Source organism: Suncus etruscus, chromosome 6 (assembly GCF_024139225.1).
Source record: "Suncus etruscus isolate mSunEtr1 chromosome 6, mSunEtr1.pri.cur, whole genome shotgun sequence".
In the NCBI taxonomy this organism is placed as follows: domain Eukaryota; kingdom Metazoa; phylum Chordata; class Mammalia; order Eulipotyphla; family Soricidae; genus Suncus; species Suncus etruscus.
This window is the reverse complement of record NC_064853.1, coordinates 98705481-98730256: the sequence shown is the minus strand read 5'-3', so window position 1 is coordinate 98730256 and position 24776 is coordinate 98705481. Positions and strand designations below refer to the sequence as shown.

Below are 24776 nucleotides of genomic sequence, written 5' to 3'. Positions count from 1 at the left end.
AAGCACTTGTCTCCTTCATGTGAAACTCTGAGTTCATTCCCAGAATGAACTGATGGTACCCCCATCAGGAATGAATCCTGAGCCCTGAGCAACCCCTAAATCACCACCATAATAGTAACAACAAAAAGACAATAAACTGAGTCTATAACCTAACTACCATCCCAGTTTTTATGCATGTGTACTTGTATTTACAAGAGTATCTGACTTGGGGCTGGAGCAATAGAACAGTGGGTACGGCATTAACCTTGCACACCACCTAGGTTCAACCCCAGGTATCCCATATGATTCCTGAGCAACACTAGGAGGAATTCCTGAGTGCAGTGCCAGGAGTAACTTCTGAACATCATCAGGTATGGCCCCTACCCCAAAAAGATTATCTTTTTTGTTTGTGTTTTGGGTCACGCCCCACAGCGCTCAGGAGTTACTCCTGGCTGTCTGCTCAGAAATCGCTCCTGGTAGGCTCGGGGGACCATATGGAATGCTGGGATTTGAACCACTGTTCCTCTGCATGCAAGGCAAATGCCCTACCTCCATGCTATCTCTCCGGCCCCCAACACAGATTATCTAACTTTTATCTTTTTTCTTTTCTTTCTTTTCTTTTTGTTTTTAAACTACACCTGGATGTGGTCAGGGATTATTCCTGGCACTGTACTCAGGGATCCATACAGGATGCCAGGGATTGAACCCAGGTCAGACAAGTGTGTTATGAACTGCATTATTACTCTGGCCTCCGCTAAGTTTTTTTTCAATGTTAAGCCATATTGTCAGTGAAAAATAAAGTCATCTCAATAGACTATAATTAGATGAAAATCCCTGAAAGCAAAAGGGATCAGATAATGAACAGGAAAGTTCTAAACACTTCTCAACACTCACAAAGAAATAGAAAAGTTCACTATGGATCATGACTCGCTGACGGATTCAGCTTTTGAGTGACCTTCAGCTTGAGGACATTTCGTGATCTGTGACTGTTGTCAGCAGTTTTTCAGGCTCCTCAAGACCACGTTGCAGGACGAAGCTATGCTCCAGGCTTTATCCCCCACCCAAGACTATTTTAGAAAACTTAAAGAAGATATGTATGTTTCCTTAGATGCTTTTCCTTAATAGGCATAATTACTATTTTTTGTTTTTGTTTTGGGCCATAGTTGGCAGCACTCAGAGGTTACTCCTGGCTCTGCATTCAGAAATTGCCCCCAGAAGGCTCAGGGGACCATTTGGGATGATGGGAATTGAACCCAGGTCTGGCCCAGGTTGGCAGCATGCAAGGCAAACCTCCTGCCTTTGTACTATCACTGTGGCCCCAATAGGTATAATTCTAATTGTGCATTTCCTTATGTAAAAGTAGTTTTCCCCATCCCTTTTTTGGATCTCTGTAGCAGGAAAATTTAGTAGATAAGTTACTTTTGGGTTCTGAGTTCATGTTTTTTTTTTTTGTTTTTTTGTTTTTTTTGTTTTTTGGTTTTTGGGCCATACCCAGCGGTGCTCAGGGGTTACTCCTGGCTGTCTGCTCAGAAATAGCTCCTGGCAGGCACGGGGGACCATATGGGACACTGGGATTCGAACCAACCACTTTTGGTCCTGGATCGGCTGCTTGCAAGGCAAACACCGCTGTGCTATCTCTCCGGGCCCCTGAGTTCATGTTATAACTAGGTTATAGGGATTGTTTAGCTTGTTATTTTTACCCCCATATATGCCAGTAGTATCATTTGGCATTGTTCCTTTTTGCATAGGCACATTAAAATAAGAAATCTTAAGTACAGAAAGAAGTTCTTATCTAATATGGAAACTCCTAAATTTTATATTGGAGGGGGTGCCTTTCACCCTGAACCTTTGTCATAGTGACTTAACTTAAGCTTCAGTTGATCGGACAATGGCTATTCACCCCTGAACCTTGGATCTCATCTTTGGAACTAGCACAGTTTTCTGAGAATCGAACTTCTACCAGGGAAGTCCTAATGCTGTCCTGGCACTGACTTGCTCTGGGGTGTGTTCTTATGACATGCTGATGACTTGGAAACAGCAACAACTTGTTTTCAGGGCAAGTTTCCCTGCCTCACCACCTAACAGTGAGATGAAGCTAGAAGACACTGCTTCCTTGATGCTCTGGCTTCAATATAATATCTGTGCAAAAACCAAGGTCTCTAATTACAGAATTCTGACTGCAACAACCATGGTTGAGAACTTTTCCTGGGATCATGAAGAAGGACTTTGGGGTTAGACAACTTAGTATGTCCAGAGCCTGTAGCTGGTCTCCTAGCAGCACGCTTCATGGAGAGAGACACCCTGTTTTTAGGCCAAAGGTTTTTTTCTTTGTTTTCCTCAACTTTTGCTGCACCTATACAAACAAAACAAAACAAAACAAAACAAAAAAATACCATCCAAACTCCCTTTTTTTAATCTTTTAGATAGGGGCTTCCACATTTTTCATAGAACCTTGGGACACTAATTACAGATACTTTGTTTTACCTCATATTTCTTCCTTTTTCTATACAATTAAGAAGAAAAAAAAAAAAAGGATGGAGGTCAGGGGCCAAATATTTTCAGGTACATTGGTGGAAAATAAAAAAAAGGACAGAACTAAATATCCAAGCCAAAGTCAACTAGAATAGAATCAAGAGACACAAACTATAACAACCTAAACTTAAAATGGGCCTGTTATACTGGCAGGCCAGGGGGCAAAGAGTCATGGTATAGGATGCATTCTTGGGAACATTGGTGGAAAGAGGGCAACACTGGTGGTGGCAATGGCCCTGATTCACTATATATCTGAAATCCATCGATGAAGGAATTTGTAAATCACAATGGGTTTCAATAAAATAGAAAATAAATAAAGGCATTTTTATGTCAAAAAAAATAGAGAAAAAGAATGGAGACAACTTCCAATGTATTCTATGCTTAAGGAGCAAGAAATAGTGGATGGGACAGAGAGATAGTACAGTGGGTCACCCAGGTCTAATAGCAAACAATGCGTATGGCTGGTTGCCTGAGGCTGCCAGGAGTGATCCCTCAGTGCAGAGAAAAAATTGAGTTTGAAACACCGTAAAATATGGCCTCAAAAAACTAATAAATATATTTAATTTTAAAAAAGAAATGAGTAAAACAATTGGTTTTCATTCTGTAACAGCTAGAGCTAATTAGGTTAGCAAGTAAAGTGAAAACCACAAAGAAAAGGGTGTGATCTCTGGCAAACATCAAAGTCAAGAACATATGGCCACCAACCATTGCCACCAACACAAAAGGAAGGACAGAAAAATGAATCATCTTAAATGTGAGGAAATCTATTAGTTTCTAACAGATTCTGGCCCATTTAACTGAGTCTATGACTTGAATCAGCTCTTACCTGCTCTCTGTAAAATAGTAAAATAATATTCCAACATGCCATCTGTCCGTTTAAAAATTAATGGGTGCCACTGCTTTGTGAACCAAATTTGATCTCCTGGGTTTACATAACAACCCAATCACACTCACCCAGTATTTTTTTAACCTCATATCTTATTACTTCCAGCCTACAATTATCTAATCTAGTTACCTGCATCGTCCTTTATCCCTACTCAATTAGCTTCTCAACTAATTCCCTAAAGATCCATACCACAAACAGGGAATTAGCTCAGATTCCTTCCTCTGCTAGATACAAAGATTTCCCAATCTTATTTCCACCTGCCTTCAATTTATCATGCTCAGATATTTCCCACTAAAGGCAGTGCCTGCAGCATATTATCTAGACACAAAAGGGACGGAAAGAAGCTAGTAAATTTTCTAGTAGGGGTACAAGTAAACTGATATATCTGAATGTAAATGTTAGTTAACTTTTTACTTAGATAAAAATGTTTATCAAAAAAAAATGTTTATCAATGGGCTGGAGTAATAGCACAATGGTAGGGCATTTGCCTTGCATGCAGATGACTGGGGCAGACCTAGGTTCGATCCTGGCATCCTTATTGTCTCCCGAACCTGCTAGGAGTGATTTCTGAGCATAGAGCCAGGAATAACCCCTGAGCGCTGCCAGCTATGCCCCCCCAAAAAAAAAAAAGTTTATCAATGAACTCTTCGTCTAATTAATAAATAATATAATATACCCTAACATTTTTGTTACCAGTGTTATAATCCAAACATAAGAATTATATGTACAAGTCAATACTTAGGAATGAAATGTGATTCAGTTAACTAGATGAACAGAGATAACTTCATTAAAGAGTGATGTAAACTAACACGCTAAGAGTCTTATAATAAGTATTTATTAAAACCCTTTTGTGTAAAATCTCTCTTAAGAACTAACATGTGTTTTATCCCATTATTTTCCTAAGCTTATAGAAGACAGTATTAGGGAAAGCTGAGGACTCTTGGGACATTCCCCTGTAGCTTACCTCTTATCAAAGTCAATAGCTGTCATACATAATACTTTTTTTTGGGTTTTTAGGTCACACCCGGCAGCACTCAGGGGTTCCTCCTGGCTCTATGCTCAGAAATTGCTCCAGGCAGGCTCGGAGGACCATATGGGATGCTGGGATTTGAACCACCATCCTTCTGCATGCAAGGCAAATGCCCTACCTCCACGCTATATGTCCGGGCCCCCAAACATAATACTCCCTTTTTTTTTTTTTTTTTTTTTTTGGTTTTTGGGCCACACCTGGCGGTGCTCAGGGGTCACTCCTGGCTGTCTGCTCAGAAATAGCTCCTGGCAGGCACGGGGGACCATATGGGACACCGGGATTCAAACCAACCACCTTTGGTACTGGATTGGCTGCTTGCAAGACAAACGCCGCTGTGCTATCTCTCCGGGCCCCCAAACATAATACTCTTAAAAAACTATTATTCTAGTGGCCATACCATTGGATTTTAGAAATCTGTGTTAAGCAGAATAATCTATATTCAGAAATAACAATAGGGTGGGGCCAGATTAATAATAGAGTGGATAGGGTGTTTGCCTTGCATGCAGCTGATCTACATTCAACCCCAAGTACCAACTTCGGTCTCCTGAGCATACCAAGAGTAATTTCTGAGTGCAGAGCCAGGAGTAACCCCTGAGCACTGCCGGGTGTGGCCCAAAAAAACAAAACAAAACAAAACAAAACAAAAAAAGAACAAGAACAACCATACTGGTGTGAATGTAGGGAGAAAGGGACTCTCATTCACTGCTGGTGGGAATGTCAACTAATCCAGTCTTTCTGACGGAGGAAGTCGATACTGGTGACAGGATTGGTGTACAATGTATGCCTGAAACTCAATAGTGAATTAACTTTTCAATTTCATGGTGACTATATTACAAAATAGGGGGGCACTGGACCAGTGATATAGGACAGTGAGTAGGTTACAAACCTGGGTTTGACCATATATGGTCCCCTAAGCCCCGCCAGGAATAAGCCCTCAACAGCAGTAGATATGGCTAAAAAGAAAAAAAAAAATAGAGGTCATATCTGGTAGTGTCTCGGGGCCTGTGATCACAGTCAGTAGCACCTAGCCCCATATTTGGCAAGTGATGTGGCATTGGGTAAGGTAGGGCCCACTCTGTTTGGGCTGAATGCTAGGCCTGATATATTTGAGCAATCTCCCAGCTCCAGAAATAATTTTATCAGAGAAACCTATTAAAGGAAGGAAAATACCCTGAAGAAAATTATTGTCATATTGTATCCCCTTTCTCTCCTCAAATCTACTGGCCCCATCCCATTCCTTAGCTCTAACTATGATCCTCCTCCCAACCCCAGTTTGTTGGGTTTACTTTAGGGCTTGCAGCCATGTCAATGCTCTACTTGGATATTGTTCATAAACTTGGTCTTTTCTTCTACAACTGGGACAATTTGCTTTTTTGTCTGACCTGAGAATTCAAAGTGGTGGGGAAATGCTGCCATGTACCTGACATGGCTCAGAAGACCCTCCTGCCACACACACTTTGACAGCTGAAAATCTCTGAAAGTAGCACTTCCAACTACAAGCCCTATGCTTTAAGTTGCCCTATGCAGGCGCTTTCTAACTGTGCTCTCTCTGTGAAAGTATTTTTTATTTAATTTTGGGCCACACCTGGTGATGCTCAATGGTTACTACTGGCTGTGAGCTCAGAAATCACTCCTGGCTTGGGGGACCATATGGGATGCCGGGGATCGAACCGAGGTTCATCCTGGAGCAGCAGCGTGCAAGGCAAATGTCCTACCATTGCGCCATTGCTCGGACCCTCTTTGTGAAAGTATTTTATGATCTTGGGTTAACTCATCTTGGAGATGAAGGCCAAGTTGAAAAGAAGAATGACAATTTCATTTGGGGAAAAAATTATGTTAACTTAGTTGCAAGGGGGTCTGGAACAATAGTAAGGAACTTGCCTTGCATGCAGCCCATCAAGGTTTGATTCCCAGTACCACTTATGGTCCCTGAATCCCACAAGGAGTCATCCCTGAAAACAGAGCCAGGACAAAATGGGGGGTTTGAATAGGAGGGATATTGGGGTCCTTGGGTGAGGGAAGGACACTTGTGGTGGGCTTGGTGTTGGAATTTAGTGCATGAGAAACCATCATTAATGGTACTGTAAATCATTGAATCTCAATCAATTAAAAAACAAGAACAACACTCCTTTGTAGATTTTTTTCTCCAGTATCAGGGATAAAACCCAGGATCTCACACATGTGGAGCAAACATACTACCACTAAGCTTTATACTGGAAGACTGAGACTCTTCGAGCACATGCTTCACACAAGAAAGGTACAAGTGGCAGATATGAACAGTCTACTGAATTAATTCAGGTACTTTTAGTTTTAAAGTATGGCAAGGCTTTATATTTATATTATTCAGGTCATGACCACAGCCAAAAAAAAAATCAAGGACTTGTCATTTTAATGATTCTTCTGTAATCCTTCCATGAATCCCGAAGACATTTTTCTATATTAAATCTATACCCTTTATTATACATCAGGCAACTATCTTTTTCTTAAGATAATTATATACCCAAACGCCAGACAGTAGCATCTGTTTTTTTCTGGGGCCATACCTGGCAGTGCACAGGGCTTATTCCTGGCTCTATGCTTAGGATCACTCCTGGCAGAGTTCAGGGGACCATATGGGGTGTCAGATATCAAGCCTGGTTGGCTGTGTGTAACCCCTCCAGTAACATTTTTTTTGGGGGGGGGGGGATTTTTGGGCCACAGCTGGTGACACTCAGGGTTACTCCTGGCTATGTGCTCAGAAATCGCTCCTGGCTTGGGGGACCATATGAGACACCAGGGGATGGAACCGTGGTCCATCCTGGATAGGACAAGTGCAAAGCAAATGCCCTACCACTACACCATCACTCCGGCCCCAATAATTGGTGTTTGTTGGTTTTTTTTTTGTTTTGTTTTGTTTTGTTTTTCAGACCATATCCATTTGATGCTCAGGGGTTACTCCTGGCTAAGCGCTCAGAAATTGCCTCTGGCTTGGGGGGACCATATGGGATGCCGGGGGATGGAACCGCGGTCCTTCCTTGCCTAGCACTTGCAAAGCAGACACCTTACCTCTATCGCCACCTTGCCAGCCCCAACAATTGTTTTTAAAACACGAAAAAAAATTTTTTTAAGTGAAAGTACACACACATACACACACATGTAATTTTAAGCCTAATCCACTATAAGAATTTGGCAGATTGTAAAAAACAACAACAACAACAACAACATAAATGCCAAATAAAGCTATAAAATTAGACCTACCTGGTATTTTTCTTAAGGGCTTTCTCCAGTTTCTTCACTTGATGTTTATAAAATCTAAATTCACTCAGTGTAGGCCTAGAGAAAAAGAAGTCATGATGACAGCATTCAATTTAGTAAATAAAACCATAAAGCACTTTAATGGTAAATGGCATAGTAATACTTTACTTATCACAAATATGCTCACCAAAATTCTTAAAATACCTGCTAGTGGGGTCTTTATCAGAAAGATAAAGACATTGTACAAAAACATTTCCTAGGCCAAAGCAGGTAGGGGCACTTCCCTTACATGTAGCTGACCCAGGTTCAATTCCTGGCATCTCATATGTTCCTCCAAGACTGCCAGAAATGATTCCTGAGCATGGCCAGGTATGATTCGTCACCACCCCACCCTCAAAAATGTTAACTGGTAAGGCCTTGCATATGGCCAACATGGGTTAGATCCCTGGCATTACATGTAATACCCAGAATATTATTAAGAACGATCCCTAACACAGAGATAGGAGTTAGCCCTGAGCACTATCAGGTGCTAACACACTATCAGGTGACCCAAAAGCAAACCAAAAAAAAAAAAAAAAACCAAAAAAAAAAAACACCTTTTCTCTATTAGCAGATTGTTTGTGTTTTTTTTTTTTGGTTTTTTTTTTTTTTTTTTTTTTTTGTTTTTTGGGCCACACCCAGCAGTGCTCAGGGGTTACTCCTAGCTGTCTGCTCAGAAATAGCTCCTGGCAGGCACGGGGGACCATATCGGACACCGGGATTTGAACCAACCACCTTTGGTCCTGGATCGGCTGCTTGCAAGGCAAACACCACTGTGCTATCTCTCCGGGCCCTATTAGCAGATTGTTTTTAGTGATAAAAATACCTGTTTTTCATGGAAATAGTTCAATGTTCAGAAAGTAATAAAGAATGTTACAATTAATAGTGGCATATCCACCATTTAATTCTTGAATATTAGTCAGTTACACCAAATTGTTTTTACAAAATCATTGAATACATACTTAAGACTCTGTGTGCTCCTCTTGTCATTCTCTTCTCAAATTCACTCTCTATTATTGCCATGATGTTTTTAATTCCTTATCATATACTTTTTTGGGGGGGACCATACCCAGCAGTGTTCAGGGGTTACTACTCCTAGCTCTGCGTTCAGAAATCACTCCTGTGGGCCGGAGCAATAGCATGGTGGTAGGGCATTTGTCTTGCATGTGGCAGACCCAGGACAGACCTGGGTTCGATTCCCGGCATCCCATCTGGTCCTCCAAGCCTACCAGGGGGCAATTTCTGAGTGTAGAGCCAGGAGTAATCCCTGAGTGCCACCAGGTATAACACCCCCCCAAAAAAAATCACTCCTGATAGGCTCAGGGTATAAAATGGGAGCCAGGAATAAAACCCAGGTCTGTCCTGGGTCAGTCACATGCAAGGCAAATACTCTACCCACCATGCTATCGCTCCAGCCCCTTATTATATTCTTTTATAACCAAAAACTTAAAAGTAAGTTTTTCAATTTTGTATGTTTATACTGTAGGTATAAATCCCCAAATCCCCTCTCCATTAAAGCATAAGCTTCAAAGAACAACTTGTCTTGTTTCAGTCATTTATGATCCCAAAGCACACATATCCCAAAGCACAATATTTAATTTACAATAAATGCTGAACAAGCATTTGTTCCATGAGAAGTCCACAAAGTCCATTGCTTGATTGCTAACTTACAACAATGCTGTACATCATATATATCACATACCTTTCTGTGTACCCAATTTAAACATTTTTTTATAATTTTTTTGTTGTGATAATTTATTCAAAAGACAAAATTAATTAACATAATGAGGTAAACTAACATAACATAAAGAAGAGATATCTTTTTTGGGGGGGGCACACCCTGATGCTCAGGGGTTACTCCTGGCTAAGCGCTCAGAAATTGCCCCTGGCTTGGGGGGACCATATGGGACACCGGGGGATCGAACCATGGTCCTTCCTTGGCTAGCGCTTGCAAGGCAGACACCTTACCTCTAGCGCCACCTCTCTGGCCCTCCAATTTAAACTTTTTAATTGTCCTTCCTTCTCACAATATGATAAACAGAAACCATAAGGCAGTTCTAAAGTAATTTGGGGATGGAAAAAAATGTTATCATATAAAGGAATCTAGCCCAAGGTCTTATTCAGATCTTCTTCAATGTTGACTTCTGCTTTTTCACTCTTCTTGCTTACCTATGCAATCCCTCTTCCCATCATTATGAGAAAAGCTGACTTTTTAAAAAAGATGTAATTCTTTTTTTTTAAACTATCCTGATTTACCAAGTTACCATTAGTTGAGTCTTAGATATACAATAATCACCAATCCCACCAATTACTTACTGCCGCCACTCTTCCCAGGTTCCCTTCCATACCTTGAACCAGCTATCTTGAAATTGGGAAGAAAGGAGAGAGGGATGGAAAGAAATGGGGGGTTTGGAGAGGAGCCAGGATCTCAGGTACATCTGTGGTTTAGAGGAGTGGCACAACTACATGTTATTAAAAACGTGATTTTTTTTTTTTTTTTTGGTTTTTGGGTCACACCCAGCACCGCTCAGGAGTTACTCCTGGCTTTACACTCAGAAATCGCTCCTGGAAGACTCGGGGAACTATATAGAATGCCAGGATTCGAATCACCGACCTTCTGCATGCAAGGCAATTGCCTTACCTCCATGCTATCTCTCTGACCCCCCAAATTTGAGATTTTTGACAACACTGAATATCTCTTATTTATACTTTTCAGCCCCATGTTTACTTTCCAAGGATAAATTAAAATAGCTTTTTTTTTTTTCACTCACCTGCTTTCTAAATCTTTCTGGAGACTCAGCTTGTCACTTAAAAGTGCATCGATCTTACATCTTGCTTCTCTAAGTTGACTCTGTAATGACTGAAACACATTTTATAGAGAAAATATTTAGCTCTTGGGGCCAGAGTGATAATAGAGAGAGCAGGCACTTGCCTTGCATGTGGCCAACTAAGGTTCAATCTCCAATACCATATATGGTCCCCTCTCCCAAGCCCCGCCAGAAACCCTGAGCAGATGCAGTTCAAAAAGCAAAAAAAGGGGCCGGGTAGGTGGCGCTGGAGGTAAGGTGTCTGCCTTGCAAGCGCTAGCTAAGGAAGGACCGCGGTTCGATCCCCCGGCGTCCCATATGGTCCCCCCAAGCCAGGGGCGATTTCTGAGCACATAGCCAGGAGTAACCCCTGAGCATCAAACAGGTGTGGCCCAAAAACCAAAAACCAAAAAAAAAAAAAGCAAAAAAAGCAAAAAAAAAAAAAAAGTGGGGGAACCTGAGGGATAATATAAGACACTTGCTTTGCACAAGTTGAGCCAGGCTCAGTCTCCATTACCACGTATGGTCACCTGAAGAGATTCTTCAGAAGAGATTCTTGAGTGCAGAACAAGGAGTAAGGCCTGAGCACGTCAGGTATGGCCCAAAATCAAACAAACCAAATAATAATAAATAAAAAGACAAATAGCTTTCCTAGAAGATTACCAATGAAAAAAAACAAACAAGCAAACAAAAAATAACAGGGAGCAATAGCACACACAACTTTATAGGGCAATTCCTTTGCATGCAGCTGACCCAGGTTCAATCCCTACATTCTATTTTGGTCCCTAAACACTGCCAGGAGAGAAGAGTCTGAGAGCAGAGCCAGGAGTAATCCCTGACTATAGATGGGTATGGTAAAGACCAAACAAACAAATAAACCAATCAATCCTGAAGTCAGAGAGAGTACAGTGGGTAAAGAATTTGCTTTGCATGCAGCCAATCTGGATCCCATGCCCAGCAACACAGATGGTTCCCTGAGCAACTGACAGGAGTGATTCCCAAGTACAGGGCCAGTAGAATGACCTGAACACAGAAGTGTGGCCCCCAAAACAAAATCAATACCAACAACAAATCTGTCAGTCAGTTCACATACCATTAGCAGGCCTTTATAAGTTGGCGAGGCACCCAGATTTTTGTAATCTTTTTCTTCTTCTGATAGACTGTCATCATCTTTATCTAATCTATAAAAAAGATTAAAAAATAAATAAAAGACAAATTCATTGTACTTGCAAAAAGTCCTTCAAAGGGAAAAACTAACAAAAGTTAAGTCAATCCATTAACAGTTGGAAAATCTAACATTAATTAAAATTTAATTTTTATTCATATTCTTCTAGAGAATATATTATAACATATACCACCTAATAAAACTGTATACCTATTCATTATCTAATTATGTATCAAAAGTTTTGTCTTTTTGTTTTGTTTTTGGGCCACATAGGTGATGTTCAGGGGTACTGGCTCTGCACTAAAGAATTACTTCTGGCAGGTTCCAGGACCATATGGGGTACTGGATGGAGATCAAATGTAGTTGTCTGCATACAAGGCAAACGCTCTACTCACCGTAGGGCTCCAGACCCTTGTCTATCTTTCTTGCTAATCTATCTGCGTTAAAAGAAAAAAGGAGCAAGGCATAAAAGGGAGTGAAGGGCCAGAGCAATAATAACACAGCAGGTAGGTACTTGCTTTGCACGTGGCCATATGGTCCCCTGAGCCTGTCAGGAGTGATTCTTGAGCACCACCAGGTGTGCCACCCCCCAAAAAGGCGGGGGAGGGAAGAGTAAAAAAACACTTCTCGTTAATTAATAAAAAAAAATAAGAAAGTACTCTTCAGAGTATTTTCAAAACACCAAATGTGAAAAATCCAAGAATATAAATGAATAAGGAAATTATTTTATTTTATTTATTTAATATATTTATTGTATTAATTTAATCATCTCAATTCTTGATACTACCATTAACCAGATGCATTATTTAATTATATCAATCTTAAGTGGAGGAAAAGAAAAGAGTGGAAAAATTATGTCAATCTTTCAGGATTTTTCTCATCATTAAAAAAATCTGGGGCCGGAGAGATAGCATGGAGGAAAAGCGTTTGCCTTGCATGCAGAAGGTTGGTGGCTCGAATCCTGGCATCCCATATGGTCCCCTAAGCCTCCCAGGAGAGACTTCTGAGTATAGAGTCAGGAGTAACTCCTGAGCACTGCTGGGTGTGACCCAAAAACAAAAACAAAAACAAAAAAAATCTTTAGGGGCTGGATAGATAGCATGGAGGTAGAGCATTTGCCTTGCATGCAGGACGATGGTTCGAATCCCGGTATTCCATATGGTCCCCCAAGCCTGCCAGGAGCAATTTCTGAGCATAGGGCCTGGAGGAATCCCTGAGCGCTGCCAGGTGTAACCCAAAAACCAAACAAACAAACAAACAAACAACTTTAGGGGCCAGAGAGATAGCACAACGGTAGGGTGTTTTGCCTTGCATGCAGTGACCAAGGATAGATGGTGGTTCGAATCCCGGCATCCCATATGGTCCCCCAAGCCTGCCAGGAGCAATTTCTGATCACAGAGCCAGGAATAACCCCCAAGCGCTGCTGGGTGTGACACTCCCCCCCCAAAAAAAGCAATAAAAAAAAAAAAAAACAATCTTTAGCTGTGTGATCCCAGTGGGATAGGCTGCAGACTGTAACTAAAGTTTGGACTAATAAAAACACCATTTTGAGTTGAACTGAGGTGTGTGAGCCCAACCAAGAGCACGGCCGCTGTATTTCACTTTGTGGTCACACATTTCTTCTAGTCCAGGAACCCCACACACATAAAAAAACAGAAGCACACTACAAAGATCACAATAGGGAAACAATGCAGAACCCCACCACATCTTGAGTCTGAAGATGCTTCTTCTGACCTCACGAACATCAGCTCTGATCAGGACTTTAGAAAGGAAATATTAAGGCTATTCAACGAACTCAAAGAAACTATGGAGCAGACAGCCCATAAGACTCAAGAGCATATGAGCGTAGAAATGAGAAAACTTCAAACACCTCCAATTGAGCAGAAGAAACTGGAAATAAATTAAAAATAAACAAACAGAAGATGGAAAATATCCTCAAAATAAGCAAATAGAAAACAATAAACATATGGGATAACAAAAGGAACAACTTAAAAATCACTGGGATCCTAGAGGGCCAGGAGGAAAACCCCTACGAAGAAGCAACGGTCAAAGGCACCATCACCGAGAAATTCCTAGAGATAAAGAATGCTTTCAACTACTAAAAAAAAAATCACCAAATAATATCCACAAGAGTGAAAGAGAAAGAAAACAGTGGAAGAAAAAGGAGAAGGAAAATAATATCAAAAACAAAACAAAACAAGAAAAAGGAATGCTGGAGTGGCAGGGTTTAGTGTTCCCCCCACTTTTTTTTTTTTTTTTTTTTTTTGCATAGGCACAGTAAGTATTGGGGAAGGAAGGAAATTCCCGTGGCCTAAGAGATTCAGGGTTTCTCCACTCTTGAAGCATATTGTCATGGGAACAACCACTGGCTCCATATATTCTCATTGCCATATCCCAAGGTTCTTTTTATTATCTCCAACAGAATAGCATAACTTGAATCATTCAGCCTCATAAATTGAGGGGGGGAAATGATGATACCAGGACAAGGACCAGTCATATGAACATGTAGTGCAAATAAAAAATGACCAGACTGGGGCCGGGAAGGTGGCGCTAGAGGTAAGGTGTCTGTCTTACAAGCGCGCCAAGGAACGGACCGACCGCGGTTCGATCCCCCGGCGTTCCATATGGTCCCCCCAAGCCAGGGGCGATTTCTGAGCACATAGCCAGGAGTAACCCCTGAGAGTCAAACGGGTGTGGCCCAAAAACCAAAAAAAAAAAAAAAAAAAATGACCAGACTGGAACACCAACCCCAAAGTCAATGACAGAATAGATACCCAATCTACAACAAGCTGTAAAGTGAAGACCAGTTATACTAGTAGTCTGGGGGTGTAAAGGAGAGAGATATGGGAGACATGCTGGGAACAGGAGTGGAGGGAGGACAACATTGGTGGTGGGAATGCCCTTCATTCATTGTCACTATGTACCATAAAAAAAAAAAAAAATGCTTTCATCCACATCCTGGATGCCTGAAGAGTACCAGCTAAAAGAGATTCAAATAAAAGCACCCAAGACACATCCTAGTCACAATGATAAAAAAAAAAAAATCATATGGAATACTGAAAGCAGGAAGATCCAAAAGGAAGTTGCGAGCCCGGAGAGATAGCACAGCAGCGTTTGCCTTGCAAGCAGCCGATCCAGGACCAAAGGTGGTTGGTTCGAATCCCGGTGTCCCATATGGTCCCCCGTGCCTGCCAGGAGCTATTTCTGAGCAGACAGCCAGGAGTAACCCCTGAGCACCACCGGGTGTGACCCAAAAACCAAAAAAAAAAAAAAAAAAAAAAAAAAAAATAACAAAAGGGAAGTTGCATACAAAGAACCAAACTTAACATTTACAGCAGATTTAACACAAGCAGCCCTCCAGGCCCAAAGCCAATGGTAGGATAAAGTGGAAAAAAAAATTAACAGAATGTATGCCTTGCCAAGAATACTTCACCCAGCCAGACTTTCATTCATGTTTGAAGGAAGGACACACACATAAACAACAGCACAGAAATGTCACAGACTCAAAACCAACCTTAAGACAAGCAGACCCCACAAACATAGCTAACGTCTACAAAAAGATGACACAAAATCCCACGATAATAATCTCCCAATATGCACCAATTAAGAGACACAAAGCACAAAGTTACAAAATGGATTGGAAAATTGAATCCAACATTTTACTGCCTACAAGAAACACAACTGAATACTCAGAGCAAACACAGATTCAAAGTCAAAGGTTTGAAGACAATCCTTCAAGGAAACAACTTTTTATAAAAGCTGGGTGGCCATACTAATATCAGACAACACAGACTTTCAGCTTAGAAAGGTTATAAGAGAAAGAGATGGCCATTTCTTAATAATATAGAAAGAAATCACACTTCTAAATACATGTACCTAATGCATGGCCAGCAATATATTTAAACAATTGCTAATAGACTTAAAGACATCAATATCAACACAATAATAGTGGGAGACTTCAACACCACATATTGTGGACCTCTTGATAGATCAACCTGGCTAAAATTTAACAAGGATATACTGACTTTGAAGGAAGAAATGGAAAAATGGCTTAGTGTGTATATGTATATATATACTTATATATATACAATAATTGTATATATTGTATGGACCATTTTTATAACTTTGGTAGGGGTGTTGTATAAACATATACACTGTACTTCTAAAACATGTATGCTGGTATAAATTAATATTACTATAATTTTTGAGGGGATTTATAGGTCACACCGGTGGCACTCAGGGTTACTCCTGGCTCTGCCCTAGGATGTCATCCCTGGCAGGCTCAGGGAACCATATGGGAAGCCAGGGATTGAACCTGGGTCAGTCGCATGTAAGGCAGACACCCAACATGCTGTGCTATCGCTCCAGCTATATAATTTTTAAAGTTAAATATTTAGTGTTGGTGGTAAAAAAAAAATTAGTGTTTTGCATAATCCCACAAGTCTACATGAAAATTTATATCCATGTCTATATAAATGTTATTAAATATATGTATATATTTGAAATACCAAAATATGGGACTGGAGCAATAATACAGTAGCTAAGACACCTGCTTGCATATGGCTGGCCCACAGTACCCCATGGTTTCCCAAGGTCCACCAGGAGTGATCCCGGAGTACAGAGCCAGAAGTAAGACACAGCTAAATGTGACACCCCCTCCCCAAAATAACATATTTCATTTACCAACAAAAACTAGAAAAAAATCAAATGTCCATCAACTAACAAAAGGATAATTGGGGCCAGAAACATAGCATGGAGGTAGGGTGTTTGGATTGGAGAGATAGAACAAAAGCAGGGCATTTGCCTTGTATGCAGAAGGACAGTGGTTCGAATCCTGGCATCCCGTTTGGTCCCCCAGCCTGCCAGGAGCGATTTCTGAGAGTAGAGCCAGGAGTAACCCCTGAACGCTGTCAGGTGTAACCCAAAAAACAAAAACAAACAAAAATAGATAATTAAGGCTGAAATGATAGCACACCAACAAAGCAGGTAGGACATTTGCCTTGTACGCAACTGACCAGGGTTCGATTTCTGACATCCCAGATGGTCCCTGAGACTTTCCAGAGGCAATTTCTGAGTGAAGCACCACTGGGCATGATCCAAAAACCAAAAAAATATATATTTAAGATAATAAAACAAAAAAATGCAGAGACATTTTCAGAAATACCCAATGAATTCAACAGTCAAAAAAAAATCAGTTACTAAAATCAGAATTAGCTGACAGGAGCTAGAGAAATAATTCAGCAGGTAGTGTACCTACCTTGCATGATACTGACCCAGGGTTAATCCCCAAAACCAATATGACACTCTAGCCCACCAGCCTACTAGAAGTAAACCCTGAGCTCAGAGTCAGGAGTAATCCCTGAGCACCACAGGTGTGGCTCAACAACAAAAAAAAAAATAACTAGTTGGTGACAAATTTAATAAGTTTGCTACAGAATCTTAGCTTACAACTTCAGTGAGCTATAAAACATTCTGGAGTTTTGCACAACAACAAAAACTCTTTTTGTAATGTGCCTGATCTTAGAGGAAATGCTTTCAGCTTTTCATCAAGTATGACTTGCTATGGACTTGTGGTAAATGGCTTTAAATATGTTGAGGAACCCCAACTGAGGTTCCTTCAACCCCCAGTTTGCTGAGTGTTTTTATCATTAATGGGTATTAGATCTTGTAATTAGCTATCTCTGTGTCAACTGATGTGATCTTATGATTTTTAAATTGTATTAACTTGGTGTATTATGTTGATTGACTTGTGTATGTTAAATCATTCTTGTATTGGGGGCTGGAGCAGTGGCATAAGCGGTAGGGCATTTGCCTTGCACGTGCAAACCTAGGACGGAACGCGGTTGGATCCCCCAGCATCTCATATGGTTCCCCAAGCCAGGAGCAATTTATTAATACATAGCCAGGAGTAACCCCTGAGTGTCAATAAGTGTAGCCCAAAAAAACAAAAAGAAAAATAATTCATTCTTGTTTTGACTTGAGTATGTTAAATCATTCTTGTATCCTCAGGATAAATTCTACTTGATCATGATATATAATCTTTGTGATGTGTTGTTGGATTCATTTTGTTATCATTTGTTGAGGCCCTTTGCATCTACTTTCATCAGAGCTATTGGTGTATAGTTTCCTTTCTTGTGATGTCTCTGTCTGTTTTTGGTTAACAGTAAATTTACCTCATTCAAACTGCCTGGGTGGATTCTTGTTTCTTCTACTTTTGGAAAGAGTTTGAAAAGAATTGGGAGTAGGTCTTAAAAGATTTGAAAGAACATACTAAAACTGGGACTGGACTGGGCTTTTGTTTTAGGGAGACTTGATTACCATTTTTATTTCCTTGATATTAATTGATACGAACAAGAATAATTGATACTCACCAAGAATACTCTACTCATCTAGACAGACATTCATATTGGAAGGAACAATTCAGAGCTTCAAGATAAGCAAAAGCTCAGGGACCTCATAGACTGGAACAAACGGGATTGCATCAAACAACCACTGTTGGCATGGATGTAGGGAGAAAAGAACCTTCATTAACTGATGGCAAGAATGTCAACTGGGGGGGGCCGGGCGGTGGCGCTGGAGGTAAGGTGCCTGCCTTACCTGCGCTAGCCTAGGAGACGGACCGCGGTTCGATCCCCCGGTGTCCCATACGGACCGCGGTTCGATCCCCCGGTGTCCCATATGGTCCCCCAAGCCAGGAGCGACTTCTGAGCGCATAGCCAGGAGTAACCCCTGAGCGTCACCGGGTGTGGCCCAAAAACCAAAAAAAAAAAAAAAAAAAAAAAAAAGAATGTCAACTGGTTCAGACTTTTCGGAAACAATATGAACACTCCTCAAAATACTAGGAATTGGGCCGGAGAGATAGCATGGAGGTAAGGCGTTTGCCTTTCATGCAGGAGGTCATCGGTTCAAATCCCGGCATCCCATATGGTCCCCCGTGCCAGCCAGGAGCAATTTCTGAGCCTGGAGCCAGGAATAACCCCTGAGCACTGCTGGGTGTGACCCAAAAACCACAAAAAAAAAAAAAAAAAAAAAAATACTAGGAATTGAGCCTTCATGTGACTCAGCAATTTCCAGTACTAGTCCAAAAAATGGCTAAAGTTCTCTTCAGAGAAAAACATTTGCACTCCCATATTCATTGCAGCATTATTCACAACAGACAAAATCTGGAAACAACGCAAGTATTCAAGAACAGTTGACTGGATAAAGAAATATGGTTCATACACATAACTAGTTGGCTCTAAGAGAGATTAAATCCTACAACATGCTGCTACATAGGATCTGGAGAGTATCATACTGAGAAAGATTAACCAGGAGAGAGACAGACACAGAATGATCTCTGGCGTGTGTGAGATATAAACTACCTAAGGAAATAACAAAGCTCCACCGGCAATAGAAAGAGCCAGAAAACTTTTTTCAGTAGAAATCTTGCCAAATGAATAGTATTGTGGGAGGATAAATTAGGGAAGGGAACATTAGGACAATGGTGGAGGGGGGAAGTGCCTGCTCTCGAGCAGGCTAGGGAGAGGGGGCTGGAGGGAAACTGGAGACATTGGTGAAAGGACCTGACTGGTGAAGGGATTGGTACTGTGACATTGTATGCCTGAAACTTAATAATAAATAAGTGTGTAACTCTGCAATTCATTGTGATTTAAAAAATAAAACTAATCATACCTTTGTTTACCAAATTTTCTAATTTTAGTTTCATAGTAATCAATTAAGCAGAGCAACCTAAAAACAAAATATATATTGAATTACTTTCTAAAGTGGTACTGACTGAAGCAATACAGAATTTCAAATTACAGTGACAAAGAAACATATTATTTAGCAAATCTGCAAAAGATTTCTTCACAGATTACACCAAACCATATATTTTATATTCATTTCACAATACAGACTTAAAAATAACCAAAAATATTATGTTAGTATTCCTACCTCTAGCAATTCCTCCTACAAAAATTATTTTATAATTTTATCAGTGTTGTAATTCAAGATGAACTAAATTATTTATTTCATCCTTCCTTCCTTTTTTTTTTTTTTTTTTTTTTTGGTTTTTGGGCCATACCCTGTGATGCTCAGGGGTTACTCCTGGCTATTTGTTCAGAAACTGTTCCTGGCTTGGGGGACCTTATGGGACGCTGGGGGATAGAACCTCAGTCCAAAATGCCCTACCTTTGTGCCACCACTCTGGCCCCTCACCCTTATTTTCAAGAGTAAAAATGAAATAATTTTTTCAACAAGAACGGGGATGGGAAGCAGAGAAATAACACAGTGGTAAGGATTTTATTTTGCACACAGCCAATCCAGGACAAACGATGGTTTGAATCCCGACATCCCATTTGGTCCCCCATGCCTGCCAGGAGCAATTTCTGAGTGCAGAGCCAGGAGTAACCCCTGAGCGCCACTGAGTGTGACCCAAAAAACAAAAACAAAAGAAAAAAAAAAAAAAGAAAGAAAAAGGAACCAAGTAAATAGTGCATATCTGTACTGTAGAAAACAAACAGCAAGGGGTTGGAGATAGCATGGATGTAAGGTGTTTTTTGGTTTCTTTGGTTTTTTTTTTTTTTTTTTTGGTTTTTCGGGCCACACCCATTTGATGCTCAGGGGTTATTCCTGGCTAAGCGCTCAGAAATAGCCCCTGGCTTGGGGGGGGGGGCATATGGGATGCAGGGGAATCAAACCGAGGTCAAGGCAGACACCTTACCTCTAGCGCCACCTCGCCGACCCCAAGGTAAGGTGTTTGCCTTGCATGTAGAACGGTGGTTTGAATCCAAGCAGCCCATATGGTCCCCAGAGCCTGCCAGGAGTTATTTCTTTTCTTTCTTTTTGGTTTTTGGGCCACACCTGGTGGTGCTCAGGGGTTACTCCTGGCTGTCTGCTCAGAAATAACTCCTGGCAGGCACGGGGGACCATATGGGACACCAGGATTCGAACCAACCACCTTTGGTCTTGGATCGGCTGCTTGCAAGGCAAACGCTGCTGTGCTATCTCTCCAGGCCGCTAGGAGTATTTCTAAGCAAAGAGTCAGAAGTAACCCCTGAGTGCTGCAGGGTATGACCCAACCCCTCCCCCTCCCCCCAAAAAACAGTAAAGCATTAGAAGAAAAAAATAACTTATAATATGTCCAAACAATAAACAATGACAAAAAAATTTAAGGTTGCAGGGCCAGTTTAGAGGAAATATAGTAGATAAAAGGATAAATGACACAAGAAAAGAGAACAATCTATAATACATACCCCTCCAGGAAAATGGCCCCATTTCTTGGTAATTTAATGACCTAAAGAAGGGGTAGAGGGGAGTGCTAGAGGGACACTACAGCAGATAAAGTTTTTGCCTTGCACAAAGCCAACACCAGTTCAATCCCCAGTACCCCAGATGGTCCCCTAACCCCCTCAGGAGTGATCCCTGAGCTCAAAGCTAGGAGTAAGTCCTGAATACCTCTGGGTGTGGTCCCATGCCCCACAAAAGGAAGCAAAAAAAAAAAAAAAAGAGAGAGAGAGATATGAAGACCTCTCTAATTTTAAGGGGGCTGGAGAGATAGCATGGAGGCAAGGTGTTTGCCTTGAATGTAGAAGGACGGGTGGTTCAAATCCCGACATCCCTGAGCCTGTCAGGAGCGATTTCTGAGCATAGAGCCAGGAGTAACTCCTGAGCACTGCCAGGTATGATCCAAAAACCAAAGGAAGAAAAAAAGACTTCTCTAATTTCTTAAGAATTATGACCACTCTACAAGATAAAAATCAGTTTTTTGTTTTGTTTTGGTTTTTGGGCCACACCTGGCAGCACTCGGGTTACTCCTGGGTTTTTCACTCCTGGCGGGCTCAGGGGACCATGTGGGATGCTGGGAATCAAACCAGGGTTAATCCGGGGTTGGTCATATGCAAGGCAAACACTCTATTGCTGTGCTATCTCTCTGGCTCCAAAATCAATTTCTTTTTAAAATATGAATCCAGCTACCGTATTTTCTGGCATATAAGACAACTTTTGAAACAAAAAAAAGTCAACCGAAAATCAGGGGTTGTCTTATACGCCAAGTATATCCCGAAAAATGTTTCAATATGCTGCTGAACAAAACAAACAAACAAACAAACAAAATCAGGCCGCAGAGTTTCCAAATCTCTTTCTTGGGGGCTCTCAAACAGTACTCAGGAGATCTGGGGGCCACTTCTGGCAAAACACTGCTAACCGTGTTGGTGGTTCAGTGCTAGGGTCCGAGAATGGGGTGTTGATTGGTTCATGTAGTGGGGGAGATTAACTGACGCCACCAGAGAATTGCCAGAAAAGGTGCCTATGATACAGGACCAATCACTGCAAGGCTGCTCAGACCGCCTCTCCAACTCAGCCAATCCAAGCAGGCTTTTGATGCATGCAAATTAGAAAATGTTTTGGATCCAAATCTACACTGTCAAAAGCCTGCTCAGATTGGCCAGAGTCAGAGAGAAAGTCTATGACAGTAGAACCTTTGGACCTTTGCTTGTTGTGTTTGGCTCACTGTGGTACATACAGTTGCAGCACAGGAACGTTCTGTCTGATGCAGCGAATATAGGCCTAAACCTATGTTTTAACTGCGAAATTAGGGGGTCGTCTTATACGCCGGAAAATACAGTATGTATTAATTAGCATAGAAACATTACTGTTTATCCAGGACGGAATGAGGAACTCTTCGGCAGAGATAGGAAAATACTCGGTTTTGAGTACTAATACGCTCCTCCTCCTCCTTCGTTAATCTATAGATATCCTTTTGCAAAGCAGAAATTGTTTCTTGTTGCTCCATTCGTTTTTTCTTATAATTTTGACATTTTATCTGTAAGACATTGAAAAGAAACATGATATGCATGTTCTAACTACAGGGCATAAAGGTTTCCTTCACATTTCTATCAAGATGCTTCATTCAAGAATTTCAGCATGGAACTTGTTTTTAAATGGGTATAAACTCAGGAAACAGTGAGATTTCAGAAATATAAAGTGATAACAAAGAAAATAGGCATAGGAGCCAGAGAAATAGCACTGCGGTAGGGCATTTGCCTTGCAAGTTGTCAATTTAGGACTAAATGTGGTTTGAATCCTGGTATCCCATACGGTCCACCATGCATGCCAGGAGTGATTTCTGAGCACAGAGCCAGGAATAATCCTTGAGTGGTGCCAGGTGTGGCCCAAAAAAAACAAACAAAAAAAGGCATAAAGTAAGAGAAATATTAAGCTTTATTTCCTGTATGCATTCCAGATAAAATCACGAATTTAATCAATGTGAATAACTTAATCACATTATGTGAATAACTTAATGAAGCTTTTAATCATTATATTGCAAGATCAAGACAGGATCACAAGTAAATCATAACAAAAGAAATATCCTGTGGGCCCACAGAGGGCACCCACTTGAGAAATGTTGGTCTAGAGGTCTACAAAATGTGAGTTACTCTTTAGTGACAAGAAAATAAAATCAGGGGCCAGTGAGGTGGCGCTAGAGGTAAGGTGTCTGCCTTGCAAGCGCTAGCCAAGGAAGGACTGCAGTTTGATCCCCCGACGTCCCATATGGTCCCCCCAAGCCAGAGGCAATTTCTGAGCGCTTAGCCAGGAGTAACCCCTGAGCATCAAACGGGTGTGGCCCCCCCAAAAAAAAGAAAGAAAAGAAAATCAGGGGCAGAAGAGATAATGTAGCGGGTAGGCCATTTGTTTGCCTTATACCTGGCTGACCTCAGATCAATCCCAGCATCCCATATGGTTCCCCGAGCCTGTCAAGACTGATTCCTGAGTGCAAAACCAAGAGTAACTCGAGTACTGCCAGGTGTGGCCAAAAATAAAACATTAGGGCAGGAGAGATAGCATGGAGGTAGGGCGTTTGCCTTACATCCAGAAGGACGGTGGTTTAAATCCAGGCATCCCATATGGTCCCCTGAGCCTGCCAGGAGCGATTTCTGAGCATAGAGTCAGGAGTAACACCTGAGCACTGCCGGGTGTGACCCAAAAACCGAAAATAAAATAAAATAAAATATTACAATTTAAAAAAAATAAAATAAAATAAAACCACTTCAAAAAACAAGCAAACAGCTGAACAAAAACAGAGTAAGATTATAACAGAGCCTACCCCCAAACACTGATATTGTGGGAGTGGATTTGAAGAATATATTCTTTATTTTAATAATAATTTGAATTATTAAAAGTGTATCACAGAGGGCTGGAGCAATAGTACAGTGGGTAGAGCATTTTACCTTGCACATGGCTGACTTGGGTTTGATCCCCAGCATCTTATATGGTTCCGAGCCTGCCAGAAATAATTTTTGAGTGCAGAGCCTGAAGTAATACCTGAACAATGCCAGGTATGGCCCCAAAACAAAACTGACAAAGAGAAAAGTATCACAGAGGCTAATATGACACCAACGGGCCCGGAGAGATAGCATAGCGGTGTTTGCCTTGCAAGCAGCCAATCCAGGACCTAAGGTGGTTGGTTCAAATCCCGGTGTCCCATATGGTCCCCCATGCCTGCCAGGAGCTATTTCTGAGCAGACAGCCAGGAATAACCCCTGAGCACCGCCGGGTGTGGCCCAAAAACCAAAAAAAAAAAAAAAAAAAAATGACGACACCAAGGCTGGGAAGACAACCAAGGCTTGTTTCCAGACTTACAGGATCATAGAAGCAGAATTCAATTCCTGAGACCACGGAGGGCAGGGAAGACGTAGGAACCTTCCCATTCTACCGTTAGAGTGAAGGTAACAGCAGGAAGGAGCTCAAAGGGAGGAAGGCATGGTGTGTATGCAAGAGGCCGATGTTTGATCCCCAGCACTACACCAAGTCCTACAGCAAGTGAAGCCCAAGCACCTCTGAGAGTGAGCCTTGACCACCACCAGGTATAGACCAAAATCTATAGGGAAAAAAAGGTGAAATAGTCCAGTTCTCTGAGACTCAAGTTTAGCTTCAAATTAGCCATTTCCATAATTGGTTTGTGATGATCCTGTATTACTAAATATAGGTCTTGTTTTGGTTTTTGGGTCACACCTGGCAGCGCTCAGAGGTTACTCCTGGCTCTAGGCTCAGAAATCACTCCTGGCAGGCCCGGGGAACCATATGAGATGCCGGGATTCTAACCACCGACCTTCTGTGTGCAAGGCA

At 41.4% G+C, this 24776-nt stretch overlaps 1 protein-coding gene across 1 annotated transcript in view; it reads right to left on the bottom strand.

The window, feature by feature from the left end:
• The window catches only part of CEP70 (centrosomal protein 70), a 57480-nt gene that overhangs the window by 17728 nt on the left and 14976 nt on the right, over nucleotides 1–24776 (bottom strand). The window contains exons 7-11 of the mRNA XM_049775854.1: nucleotides 22304–22473; nucleotides 19344–19400; nucleotides 11601–11688; nucleotides 10472–10560; nucleotides 7665–7739 (exon numbers count right to left, since the gene is read on the bottom strand). Of these exons, the coding sequence (XP_049631811.1) occupies nucleotides 7665–7739; nucleotides 10472–10560; nucleotides 11601–11688; nucleotides 19344–19400; nucleotides 22304–22473 (479 nt within the window). The remainder of the gene's footprint in view (nucleotides 1–7664; nucleotides 7740–10471; nucleotides 10561–11600; nucleotides 11689–19343; nucleotides 19401–22303; nucleotides 22474–24776) is intronic.